We start from the raw sequence: 13,376 nt of genomic DNA on the forward strand, positions 1-13,376 counted from the left end.
GTGTACAAAGATGCATCCATCTCTATCTCTCATACTTAAAATACGTGTGCAGGTTCAGCACCTTTGAAGCCAACCTCTTCCCCCGCTACGTGGCTGCTGAAAATGGCTGGATCACGGCTGCTCCGGCGCACCAGCCGCCCTGTGGAGATGATGTCCATTGTGCTCAATGATCAAGGCATAGTTGACAGCCTTACTGAAAATAATCAGAGAAGCATGTGGGCTAGCAGAAGGATTGGGGAAGACGAACAACTCTACCTAGTCCACATTCAGGGCATTGCTGGCATCGGTCTCCCGACCACGCTGGTCGTCAAGAAGTTCCAGAACTCGGACGGAATAGTGGACGGTAATCTGGAGAACCGCTGCAAGTCGGAGATGATCCTTTTAGCCAGCATCCGTCACGACAACATCGTCAATGTCCTACACTTCATCCAGAGGGAAAATGCAATCATGCTCGTTTACACGTACCAGGTGAACGGCAGCCTGGACCAGTGGCTGCATCGGCGGGAGGAGGGCGACCTGCCGCTGAGCTGGCCGCAGAGGAAGGCCATCGCCATTGGCGTGGCCCAAGGGCTCTGCCACTTACACCACGGATGCAATAGATCGATTGTCCACCACAACATCACCTCTATCAACATCCTGCTCGATCAGAATTTCAAGGCCGTGATAGCCAGTTTTGGTGCTGCCCAGATGAACATGGCCGGGCTCGACCAACCATTGCCTATCGTGGGGACTTTGTTTGGTAACTTTGGGTATGCAGCTCCAGGTACGGTGAGGGTTCGGTTCATGTACTGACTTTTTTTTTAATTCCATCTTACAACTAGTGTGGTTATTTACTAACTAGTCATATAAATGATTAATTGCAGAATATGGGAGGGCCGCAAGCCAGCTGACGGAGAAGGTAGACACTTACAGCTTTGGTGTGGTGCTGCTGGAGCTCGTCACAGGGCGGGTGGCCAATGGGGTGGATGGTCAGTTGGCCATATGGGCTCGTGACAACTGCAGTGAGCTGATGGCAAAGAAGCTGGAATGGTTCGAGATTGCTGTGGACAAGGGCATCCCAGATCAAGCACGGTACATGGAGGAGATGGCGAGCGTATTCAGACTGGGTGTGGATTGCACTGTCGATGATCCGCAGCAAAGGCCGTCCATGCAGCTGGCTCTCAAACGACTCCACCACGGCTGTGGGCGTGGCCGATTCGGTGGCCTTCTCACCTGCTATAACCTGTAAGGCCGCCGGCTAAGCCAAGTGCCGTAGTTACTTTAAAAAAAGGAAAAAGTAAAGGCCTTCCCTACTGTTCACGTGAAAATGAAACAAAATGGATACCCCTGATTGCAATGAGCACCTTTATTTCAAAATGTTGCCTTCTCTCGTAATAGTGTTTGTTCTTGCTTTTATCTGTGCATGCATATTTTGAGAACAGGAAGATTTTCATAATGCTACAGAAACACTGTTTATTATGTTCCTGACTGCTTCACACATGCGAAGTAACACCTTATGTTGGATCTACAATAATGTTAGGCTTTGGAGTGCTTGCTCATTTGGAACTTGCAAAATTAATTTCCTTCGTTACAGAATATTGAGTTAAGTTGGCAGCAGAACATTAAATGTTTCTGGAAACAAAATCTTCAATTCTTAGGAAGTATTGCCGCTGTAAGTATTTGCGGTAGAGCCAATTTATGAACTTCTTGGGCACCTGATGGGAAAGAACAAATGCAGAACACGACTATTTAACAAATGCAGAACAGCTGATAGTCTGTAGTACTGAATGTAACCTCCCCCTATGAGTAGATGTGTATATACTATATACTGATTACGAATTGCAGTTTAGTTTGTATGGTGGGTCTATGAAAGATTTTGTTGTTTGTGTCTGCTTGAATATAAATAATTTAGCTGTTGTGTCAATCTCCATTTTTTTTCATGAATTGTATCGGGCGCATACTTTATTTTTTCCAGATACATCACCAGTAAGGATGTTATCCAAGTGAAAAAAGGTAAAGTGGCATGTGAGGTCCGCTCAGCTGATTAACTGATATTGACAGAGCTTATGTTCTGTGGTACTTTGAAGTGTATGCTACTCCAGATCAGATGGTGGCTCTGCTTTCTTTTTGCTTGGCAAGAAAAGCTTCAGGATGCCCCAAAGCCAAGGGAGGAGCTTGACCTGCTCTTCTACCAGTTGCAAGGGACAGGGCAAACAAATGGTTGCGAACTTCCCGCCTGAATGCAAGGTACCTAACATACTAGCACTCAACCATCTTAAATTTGATGCTATAACGATAATACTATATCTTCAAAAGCCTAACGCTGAATTTCTGAAACTTGTTGTTCGGCCATTGGCGACAACAAATCTGGATCCATGTGGAGTCATTCTTTTTAGGAGAAAAACCATTAAAGAAGACTGAACCTTAGCTAACAACAGTCAGAGCACATGTTCTCCTAGCTAACAACAGTAGATACTACATGGGGCCTCTTGTGATGTCCCCAGGAAGCACTACAAGATTCACCTGGAACTCATTCCACACAAATAATAAGAGACCTAGCATCTCTAGTTTTAAGGAACTGAATTCGAATCCATTAGCCTTGAGGAAGTTGTGGAGTGGAGCCATGCGTTGCAGGATGCATCCTACTCTCCAGTAAGGACTCGTCAATCCTGCTGCTGCTGCTGCACCCTCCTCTTACAAACAATAACAACACACCCATCTCAATAACTATTTCAGACACACAGGGAGAAGAGCTGTTCCCCAGGTTGGTTGTGCTATTCTGAAATAACTTACACTTTCTTTGAAATTTCATGAACAACAGCGTGTAATCTGACACAAATACAATCACAACATAAACACACACATTTAGAGGACAAACAGACTCCCAACTCACCTTCGAGCACAAACCAACAGGCGACGATGGAAAAGGATCCTCATGCTGCTAAAAAAAGTAGGTGTTAGCACCCCTGTGGCCCTGTACACCTTACCAAGACGGTGTGTTCGACAGAAAGTATATACGCAGCACATGAAAAACAGAGTGACCAACTGTGAAACTCTGAACGATGAAGCTACGGACCAAACAATTAACTGAACAGTATAGACAATTAAGAATCATCATTATCATACAAGAGTTCAAAAGTATTATCATACATGCATAGAAAATTTAAATCATCATTATCCTTTACATTAACTTAAAGGAAATAAACATCTCAGCTTAATATGCTGCTTCATGCTTCTTCAGAGCTCTTGTTACTCAATTTGTAGCTTCCTTTCTGGCCCAGCTTTTCCATGTAAGAACGGCAAACACATACATCTGATCATATGTCTGGTCAATCAGGCCGAAATAAGAAATCCTCCATGCTCTCTTAAACAACAGGACGCAGAACACCACCCAGAGACCCAGAATAGATCCCAGAGCGAGTCCAAAAGAAAAGGTTATTGGCTCAAAGGAATGCTCGTTCATTTTTGGATAATCTTGTGTTGCTGAATTCTTTCCGGGGCAACTGTTTGGAAGAGGGCCACATAGACCACTGTTGCCACTGTACATGGAAGGTTGCTGGGTGTAGAGGGTGTCAAGCTGACGACCTGATGGTATTCTCCCAGTGAGATTGTTATCAGACAAGTCCAAGTAACTCAAATAGGTTATATCTGACAGGCTCGAAGGGATTCCACCAGAAAGCATGTTACTTGAGAGGTCAAGTGATTCCAAAGCCTGCAAGGCCCCAAGCTTATTTGGGATTTTCCCACTCAACTGGTTGCACGATAGATTCAAGTTCATCAATGCATCAAGAGCAGCTATTTCTTCTGGTATTCTCCCAGTTAGTTGGTTCAAAGATAAGTCAACGCTCACCAAATCCAAAATGCCAATACCATAATCAAGCTCACGTCCCTTAACGATCACTGAGGAAAAATTATATGTATAGAACATATACGAGTAACCACCATAAGGATATGAGTCAAGCATAGGATCCTTTACATACTTTCCTGTCATGGCTGTCACATTTGATAGATCCCACGGTATGGCACCTGATAAGCCATTACCTGCTAGGTTCAAATGTGAAGGTGACTAAGATCTGAGATGGTAGGTGGGATTTCTCCAGAAAACATATTCTGGTTTAGCCGCAGAAATTGTAATTCACCCAAAGCTCCGATCCACAATGGCAACCTTCCGGAAAAACTATTGTGTGATAGATCAAGAAACGTCAATTTTCTCCAATATTTTAGAAACGATGGGAAGTTGCCATAGAATCTGCGAAAATTCGTTTCTGAGCTCGGGCTCAGATGCTCCCGAAATCCATACCGCAAGCTGGCGTGGGGATCTGCGCTCCATCCTGTATTTCCCTACTGTATTTCACGGTATTGACGATAGCTCTGCGGCGCAATGAATGCGACGGCCCGTCGCACATCTCTCGCGGATCAGGTAGTATTGCACGGCTCGGTAACTTTTCTGAGCCCGGCTGAGCCGTTCACTCGACGGACTCACAAACAGCTACCACCCGAGCCCGTATTAAATGCATCGCTCAATGACGTGCACGTGCACGTGCGTCCTTTGCAGCCTTCGCTTCGGCTGAGCACGCGGAGCTGCTAACCCGCAAAAGGGCAGTTAAATTAGCCATAGACTTAAACCTTCAGAAACTGCATGTCGAGATGGACTGTATGGCTGTCGTACGGATGCTCAATGACCCGGGTAAAAACATGTCAGTTGCTGAACAGGTCATTGAAGAGATAAAAGCAATGCTCAGGACAAGGCAAGAGTTTAATGTAACTTGGGTTAGGAGGTCTGCTAATAGTGCAGCTCATTATTTAGCAAGAGAGGGAGTTTGTAATAAAGTTTGTAGGGAGCGGCTAAACTATCCTCCAGATTGTATTCTGGGTATTGTAGCAGACGAGGTCCCTGTACTTGGTTAGTTAAGTAATAGTATATCTGAACTTAAAAAAAAAACATACGTTGTTACGAATTCATGCTTCCATTTCATACTACGCCTGCGTACGGCGTAGCTTAGGACCCCTGCTGCTCACTTCCTCCTCTTCAGCTGATTCAGTATCTTCCACCGCACCCGCTACGTGAGATCCGTGGTCCACATCATTGTCACCGCCGTTGCGTTCTGCATAGTTGCAGTATCGTGGTTGCCGTATCCTTCTTCTCTGTAAACTTGTGCCATCATCTTGAACACGATAATCCCACAGCAATCTCTTTGGATAACCTCTCCCTGAAAATGCATCGAGGTCATCTGTTTCAGTGAAAAAAGTATGTACCAGAACACACAACCAGCGACAGTGCCATGCTACTTTACCTTGTCCACTCCGCCACCGTCTTGTGCAGGCAGCTGCGTCATACTCGAATCGCTCAACACCGACTTCTTAGACAAAGAGGAAGATGACTGCGAACAGTGATAGTTTTAGTAATCCTCCATGGCTGAAAAAATGCCAGATGGGCGCGAGAACATGAAACTTCCTCACCTGAATCTCCAATCTGCCACTAGAGCCACCAATTCAGATCTCATCGTCGTGGCACACCTGGCGGCTTCAGCAGGCGTTGGCGCCATCCCAAGCAACGCTAGCTTCAAATGTTTTTGAATATGCAACTACGGTGAAAGGCAACACGACATCTGCTGGATGTTACACTCTTATACTGCTTTGAGGGATGGCATCCTGCCACCTGCCTTACAGTACTTGCATTTAACCATTCTAGCAGTTAAAAGTTTGAATCTAGCCATGCGCACAGTTCACTCAAAAACTGGCAAACGCATTGTTGTATTCCGCATGTTGGCCAAGTGTCAGTAGCAAAACACATTTCAGCATACCAGTCCATGATCTAAACCTGAGACGTTAACACTAGCTAGTTGAGGCAACCACAAATTCGTACTCCTGACAGCTCCACCCTGCCATATTATGGTTTAGTTTTTTTTTGTCCGTCAGTCAAACATGTAAACAGAACATCAGACACTACTGTCCATGTAAGAACACATCAAGGGGCATGTACGGGTGCTCGTAAATCTCCGGTTTGCCCTGCGTGTTAGGCCAACCAGACATAACATCAGACACAAATGTCCATGTAAGAACACATCAAGGGGCATGGCATTTCTCTGAAAATAAAATAAATTTGAATAAAGCTCATTACTTACCAAACAACCACATACGATCTCCTGCGTGCATTTGTCCTCTCGACATTTAATCTCCTTTTACCATATCTCATACCAAACCGGGTCTCCCAAGAGTAGAGATTGTATAAGTCATACGCCTCACCCAGTTAATCCAAGCTCAGGTCAAGGTGTCCTGTGAGGTGTATTACACTTTTTGTAGGTTCCTCTGCGTATTTGCCAATCGATTGCTCCAAAGCGCTCATCCAAGAGGGACATGGTGTCCTGCCAGGTGGTGCACTGCCCAGCCGTAATCTGTACTTTTCCAAGCGTTCATTATTCAGACTATGAGTTCTAATACAACAATAGTATTCTGTCTATTAGTTCTACTGCAAAATACTAACAGTATGGTGAATGTGATTCTGACTGTTAAACTAGGCACAACTACAGATTGGCTGCAATGCCACGGCTTACTATTTGAATATGGTCTTTTTGCTAGCGATTATTGCAAACTAAGCTCATTTTACTGACAAAGCATGTGCAGTGGAGACGAACGTTCAGTCACAGTTAAACAAAATACAGACTAACCCCGGGAGGATTTCTGCTCAGACCTTTTTGTCCACCCAGGTGCCTCTCGATTGACTCGGTCAGTCGACTGCGCCGACCTTGTTGCAGATGCATCCGGATGACAGGCAGACCCCAACTGCTGCCCTACCAGTCCCATCGCCGCCAAGCTGTTGAGCGCATCCAGACACAGCATTCGAGTCTGCAGGGACGGAAAGGCCGGCTCCGCTGTTGGGCAAAAAGACCAGAGGAACCGGATCTGGGTGCACAAGGTTCTCGGCGAACTCCTCTCGTAACCTGCAAGAAGATAGCAATGGTCACCACCTAGATCCGTTTGTTAGATTTCTTCTACAAGTAAGGTAGCATACAGAACAAATCCTCAAAAACTATTTTCAGATCTGCGGGAACAAACCTGTCAACGACATCGAGCAGGAACTCAAGCCCAGAATCATCAATTATTCCAGTAGCCGCCGGTGCAGAACTAGCGCCGCCGCAAGGAACTACTCAAACCGGGGACAACGGTGTTTGGGGGGAGGAGGGGCGACGAGGTTTCCAGATTGAACGAGCTTAGATGAGGGTGACGTTCGACAAACGGCTCAGTTGTCCACTGCCTTATCTGATCCCTGGCTCGGTTGGCCTTCTAACGATCTGGTCACGGACCAGAGTTCCTCTGCGCGAATGCCGTCCCACCCATACGTTTTGGGCCCACGAATGCGCTACTGTTTCCTACCGTATTTCACTGCACGTCCAATTTCCCACGCTCCGCGTCAGACGCGTCAGAGCGAATTTCACGGATCCCAAGCGCCGAGCAGACGCCCACGATTTCAGGTGCAGCTGGGCTCGGGCACCAAATCGACGCGTCCTAGAATCTATTGTTACTCAACATGAGAAAGGAAATGTTCTTCACTCCAAAACACTAAGGAAGTTGTCCCTCAAGAAGATTGTTGCTTAAGTCCAAGGCATACAAGGCTTCCGCTTTGCAGAGAGATTCGGGAATATGACCAGTTATTTGATTGGAGATCAGCACCAATGAAATCAAATCCGGAGTCCCAATGTTTGATGGCAAATTTCCAGTTAATGAGTTTTCGGACATGTCCAAGAAGGTAATATTTCTTGGTAAGTTCGGGATTTCACCAGTTAGTGTATTTGAATTGATAAAGAAAAATTGCAGCGACATGAATTCCATGTTTGCCGGCAACCTGCCACTAATTTCATTGTTGGAGATGTGCAGATATGTGACCTTTGCAAATGTAGTGTTGAACCAATCAGGAAGCCTATCAACTATACCTGTGCTTGATAACTCCACCCGGAGAGCATCCACTTGGAACTGAAGCCATGCAGGAAATGAAGGACCTAATTGGCAAGAGGAAAGTTCTACTTCTTCTAAACTGAAGGGTGGTATCCAATCGGGATCAACTGTAATCCTCAAGGAATTCCCACTTAAATCCAGCGACTTTAACTTCGTTAGACTTGCAAAATGTTCTTCAGTGAAATCACCAGTCAAGTTGTTGCCTTCAAGATTCATCATGGTCAAGTTGCCGAGCATGCCGATCTCAGATGGCACAGGTCCACTGAGATTGTTGGAAGAGAGATCAAGTCTGCTTAAACTAGAGAGCAGCCCCACCCCGTGCGGTATGCCTCCATTTAGGTTGTTCACAGAGATATCAAGAACGACTAAGCTGGTCAGGTGTGCTGTCTGATCCGGCATGTTTCCGCTGATATTGTTGTAGCCCAAACGCAACACTTGCAGTTTGTTCAAGGGACACTGTGGCATCCTCCCTATAATATCCTTTATATTTTCAACAATTTGACACCAAGAAAGGTCCAGAATTTTCAGACTGCATAGGTGTTTGAAGCTTGTACTGCTCATCCCTCCCATGTTAGGATTACCTGACAAATCAAGGACTTGGAGGGATGTCATATGTGCCAGTGCATCCGGAGCTTGACCGTACAGTTGAGTGCCGACAAGGTAAAGATGCTGGAGGCCTGTCAAATTCCAAAACCAACCCCTTGCCATTGGGTGTGCAAAGGTGTTGTCGGAGAGATCAAGCCTCTCGAGTTTGGTAAGGTTAATATGTGGGAGTGAATGATTTGCGGTTGAAAGAGAGCAAAACCGAAGGTTGAGGGCCTTCAAAGAAGGAATCATGTTGACAACATAAGGCCAATCAACTATCGTGCTGAGGTTTACTGAATTCATTCCAAGAGACCGCAATTTAGGGATGCGTGCTACCCATGAAATGTCTCTTGAGTACATACGTCCTGTGCCAATTTGGCATGAGAGGTCAAGATGCTGCAAGTTTGAGAGGTTGCCGAGCTGAGGGGGCACTCTGCCAGAAAATGGTATGCCAGAGAGGTTGAGATATCTCAATCTCGTCAAAGAGCCCAAGAACTCCGGCATGCGACCACTTGGGCCCTGGAGGAAATTCATGCTAAGATCAAGGTGCACAAGACGATCCATGGTGAGCAAAGAATTACTTATCTGGCCAACCAAAGCCGTGTCTCCATAGTACCCTCCGGGGAAGATGTTCTCATTGATAGTCTGTGTCTCCGCATGCCGATTACGAAGATCAAGCCTAAGGATATGGCCGGTCCGATTGCTGCACTTGACGCCCCTCCACTGACAGCAGTTCCCTTGGCCTTCCTTGTGCCAAGAGTCAAGGACGCCCAAGAGGTCGCTGGTGATGCCGCGCTTGAAGGACAGCAGGGGGCGTCCCGCTCCCGCGGTATGCAGCTTGCGCCGGCCGGCCCGAGCTGAAGTGCATCGGAGGCCAGCAAGTCGGCAGCAGCTAGGACGCATATGAGCAGGAGTTTGGAAGACTATGGATCCTTCTCCGTGCCGCTGCGAACAGAGTTTCGTGCTAGTTGCAAGCAATTTTGGTCCATGTTTTTACTTAGTCCATGTCCCTGGCTGACTGGCAATCTGACGGCAACCCTGTGAGCAAGCATGCACACACGTTTTTTGGCCAAGTGTACGTCAGAATGGAGAATTTCCACATGCTCCAAGGCCTGAATTCGCCTACGTGTGTGTGACGTGCAGGTTATGCAAGTGAACACCACCACTTGGTTTATATGAGGTGCAGGCTTTTCCTTGCATTTGTGGGCTTATAAATAAGTGAAGATAATTTCAGGGCAGTTTTACTGTTTCTTTTAGTCATTGTTGCTGCAGTCATCCCTGAGAAGTAGGCCAATGAGAATTAATTTCTGCAGGGTTGTACAATGATCTCTCTCAAGCTTCACACCTGGAAACTAGTTCTGAACTTCTCTGTGCTTCCGTTGTCCTTGGCAAACAAAGATGACCAAACAGGCCTGCGCCGACCACGTCCTTCCTTCCATCGCACCACGGTTAGCTGCTCGGCGTTGCGGCGCAAAGTATAGGGAGCTATCAAAGGTCGGACTGCAGCTACAGGGCAGGGCTTCAGGGACTGATCGCCGTTTTATTTCTTGTTTTCTGAACCAGTAGCTCTACACTGCACAGAGAGAGAGGCACCGATTCAGTCCACATCTCCCATGTAGTACAACCGTACTGAATTGCAAACAAGCAACGTATCAACTCCAACAAACACTACCTAGTGATATTCAGTTACAATCGAAGATTCATATACAGTGATGAAACACGCATGTCGCAGCCATTCTCGACAGATAAAAAGGCCGTTGATATATAGAAGAAAATATATGGAAGATTAAACCTAGCTAGTAACTGACAACACTGGTGACTTCTTTTCTAAAAAAAGCTAGTAACTGACAACACTGGTGACTTCTATTTGTTCTAACCTGCAATCCCGCACAAACCAAACATGGCGTTCATTGTGGCCCTATGAAAATCTCCTATGAAAATTAGCTGGCGATTTGCCTGTCCCTATGTCTCATTTACTGTACAAAAATGTTGCTTGTATAGATAGGCTCCTTCTTTTTTGGTCATTGATTGATGTGGCTGGTTTATGTCTCCACAATGACAGAAACTTTGGCATCATATATTGTAGTAATAAAAATATGCTCCTTCCATCGTGCCTGGGTTGTTATAATTAGATTGATGTGGCTGGTTTATGTCTCCACAATGACAGAGCTTCTACGTAATAATTAACTTTGACATTGTTCCATAAGAAAAACCAGTATGTTTTGGCGAGCTTAGGTAGTCAGGTACAACATTGTGGGTAGCCCGGGCTTTCTTTCTCAGAACGTTTTGCTGTCCTATTCACGGTTGCTTGTCTTATACTTCCTCCGTAAACAAATATAAGACCGTTTAGATCACTACTTTAGTAATCTGAACGCTCTTGTATTTCTTTACAGAGGGAGTACTATTATTGTTAGTAGCCTTCGCGTCTGCAGAATTCTGCTACCTGTTTTCTTTCTCTGTTTTCAGAGTTGTTGTCGATAACTGTTCAACTAGCACTTGATATATAACATCATCCTCGGGATTGTTACATTTTGCAGTGTCACCTTCTATATTTGTGCCCCTTCTCCAGCTGACTGGAGCTGCGCTGAATGACCATGTACTGAACCAAGGCATCTATCTCCATGGGCCAACCTGCGATGGATCATGCGGCATAGCAGAGAACACGTACAGTCAAGTGCAGAGAAAGTACACGGGCAGAGAAAGTGCAGACAAGTTCAGAGCTGGTTTTCGGCTCAAGCTTGAGAGTGGTAATCACTTCATGCACTCATTCAGAAGAAGAAGTGGCATTGCCGTGATCTCAGTAACGAGAACAGAGCGGAGCTGAAGTTGCATGCCCTGAGCTCCTAGCCTATGGATCATTGCACAACCACAGCAGCAAGGAAGGAGTAAAAGCTCTTCCACTGCATATAAAGAGTTATAGACCCAACCTGATTCAAAAATGAACGAATCTATAGGTAAGTGAAATATAATGAAAACTATATATGTGTCCAAACACTTCGAATTATCTTCACTCATATGTGAATCACTGAGCTGAGAAATGGAAGAAAAAGCATGCACCTCTACTAAACCAAGTGGTGCTCTTCACTTATATAACATCCGTGTGCTCTCAGTGGTGCTGTTCCCGATGAGGTGTTTTGGGCAGGTCGGTGAGACGGAGGCTCGTGGGCTGCAGGAGAGTGGACCACAGAAGAGGAGAATTTATTTATTTAGTTTTAGGATGGAAGATGAGAAAAAAAAACCAAGTAGAATTTATAGAAAAAATATATAGGGAGTGGTTATTTAGAGTCTATCAAAGCGGCTGTTGATGTTGCACGGCGAGTAATAGAAAACAAATATAGGTAGAAACGTCAATTAATGGAAATTTTTTGTATCCAAAAATAGTAGAAAGATGTCATGATAAAAAAATGTAGTTAATTGAAACACTCGTTTTGAGAATTTTACTATTCACATCACAAATCAGTACAAAGTAGTTGACCCTTACAAGCACATTGAAACGCAAACACAAAGGACCATGAACACCTAGAGTACCCTAAGACAACCATAACACAAGAAGATCTCCGGAGCCCTGTGTCATCATCCCTGAATCTTGAGAGAAGACCCCTGCAGCAGAAGTATCTGCAACCAGTCACAAGCAGGTCATCATCTTCGACCTCGGTACAATTGCCGCCATGCTGCTTCCTCCTTTCTTGACACCAGCGCTGAGAGGGCATGGACATCAATCCAACATACCTGCAACAGCCGTCGCCATCTTTGGCTTTGAGTGCCGCGAAAAGTGTCTCTTTCGGAAGGAAGAGAACTCGAGTCATCCGACCGGTCCAGCACCGTGGCCGGGCCATCAGCCCGGGCAAAGCAGGATCTCCCACCAGCATCAGCGCAGAGGAAGGAGAAGAACAGCAGCAGCAAATCATACCAACAAGGAAGAAGAAGGGTTTTCGTCTCCCTGCATCCATCGCCCATCTGAGGACCCAAACGGCCAGTGCCGATGGACCTCCAGCCACCATAGCCCGCGACCTCGACGAGATCCGGGGATCCCCAACCCCGCTGGCTCCTAGACGAAGGCAAAAGCCTCGCCTGACCGCGAACGGAGCCCGGAGAAACTTATTCGGACGCGACACCACAGCAACGGCCTCGGCAGCGTCTCCCTCAACCCTAACCCTACCACACACCCACCTAGCGAACATACCCGAGGTTCCCCTCCCTCCCTCCGCCGGAGCGGCCGGCGGAGAGAGAGGGAACCGGCGGCGTCACCGGCGGCGCGCAGGGAACCCTCGTCGCCTCCTAGATCGCCTCGTGCGATCCTAATCTTTCGGGCGGTTCCGTAAAACACTCATTTTCATGCAAGTCCCCCCGTCGTCCTTTTTCCTGACCTCCTCCTCCCGTGTCGTCCCCGCGGGCGACCGGGGGGAAACCCTAGGGCGCCGCCGTCCGGCCCCCCTCCCCTTCGTCTTCCTCCCTCGCCGCCGCCAGTTCGCACCGGCGGGCGAAGCCCATTGGGTGTTGGCGGCGGTGGGGTCTCGTCTCTCCCTGCTTGGGCGGCGGCGATGCAGGGCGCCTTGCTCGGGCGACGGCGCTGCTCTTTGGGGGGCGCAGCGGCGTGGTTTCATGGTCCGGCGGCGGGGCTGCTGGCTCGTGGTGGTGGCGTGGAGGGCCTCGCGGTGGTGGTGGGCGCTCTCATGGCGGCGGTGGATCTGACGCGGTGGCGATGCAGGAGGTTGCGGGCGAGCCGGTTTTCGGCCAGATCCGACCGGATCTGTCGCCGGGGACCCGGCTGGTGGCGCAGGGCGGTGGCCGGGGCTCGTCATGGTCGCGGCTTCTGGAGGGGTGGCGGCGGTTGCCGGCTTGCTCCTCGGATCTGGCCC

General features: G+C 47.3%; 3 protein-coding genes across 3 annotated transcripts; 1 reads left to right on the forward strand and 2 right to left on the reverse strand.

Moving 5' to 3' along the window:
- The first annotated feature begins 97 nt into the window (after window positions 1–97).
- Window positions 98–1,228, forward strand: LOC125523561 (MDIS1-interacting receptor like kinase 1-like). Its single transcript, XM_048688589.1, has 2 exons — window positions 98–763; window positions 864–1,228. Exons 1-2 carry the CDS (start codon window positions 103–105, stop codon window positions 1,226–1,228), a joined length of 1,026 nt encoding a protein of 341 aa, XP_048544546.1. The 5' UTR covers window positions 98–102.
- Window positions 1,229–3,087: 1,859 nt separating this feature from the next.
- On the reverse strand, window positions 3,088–4,530 carry LOC125524783 (receptor-like protein EIX2). The gene has a single exon (XM_048689813.1). It carries the CDS (start codon window positions 3,968–3,970, stop codon window positions 3,233–3,235), a length of 738 nt encoding a protein of 245 aa, XP_048545770.1. The 5' UTR covers window positions 3,971–4,530; the 3' UTR covers window positions 3,088–3,232.
- Window positions 4,531–4,720: 190 nt separating this feature from the next.
- On the reverse strand, window positions 4,721–9,475 carry LOC125524782 (receptor-like protein EIX2). Its single transcript, XM_048689812.1, has 6 exons — window positions 7,036–9,475; window positions 6,671–6,920; window positions 6,105–6,374; window positions 5,440–5,988; window positions 5,274–5,360; window positions 4,721–5,189 (listed from the first exon to the last, which is right to left on the reverse strand). Exon 1 carries the CDS (start codon window positions 9,418–9,420, stop codon window positions 7,540–7,542), a length of 1,881 nt encoding a protein of 626 aa, XP_048545769.1. The 5' UTR covers window positions 9,421–9,475; the 3' UTR covers window positions 4,721–5,189; window positions 5,274–5,360; window positions 5,440–5,988; window positions 6,105–6,374; window positions 6,671–6,920; window positions 7,036–7,539.
- Window positions 9,476–13,376: the final 3,901 nt, after the last annotated feature.

This window comes from Triticum urartu, chromosome 7 (assembly GCF_003073215.2).
Source record: "Triticum urartu cultivar G1812 chromosome 7, Tu2.1, whole genome shotgun sequence".
Taxonomy (NCBI): Eukaryota; Viridiplantae; Streptophyta; class Magnoliopsida; order Poales; family Poaceae; genus Triticum; species Triticum urartu.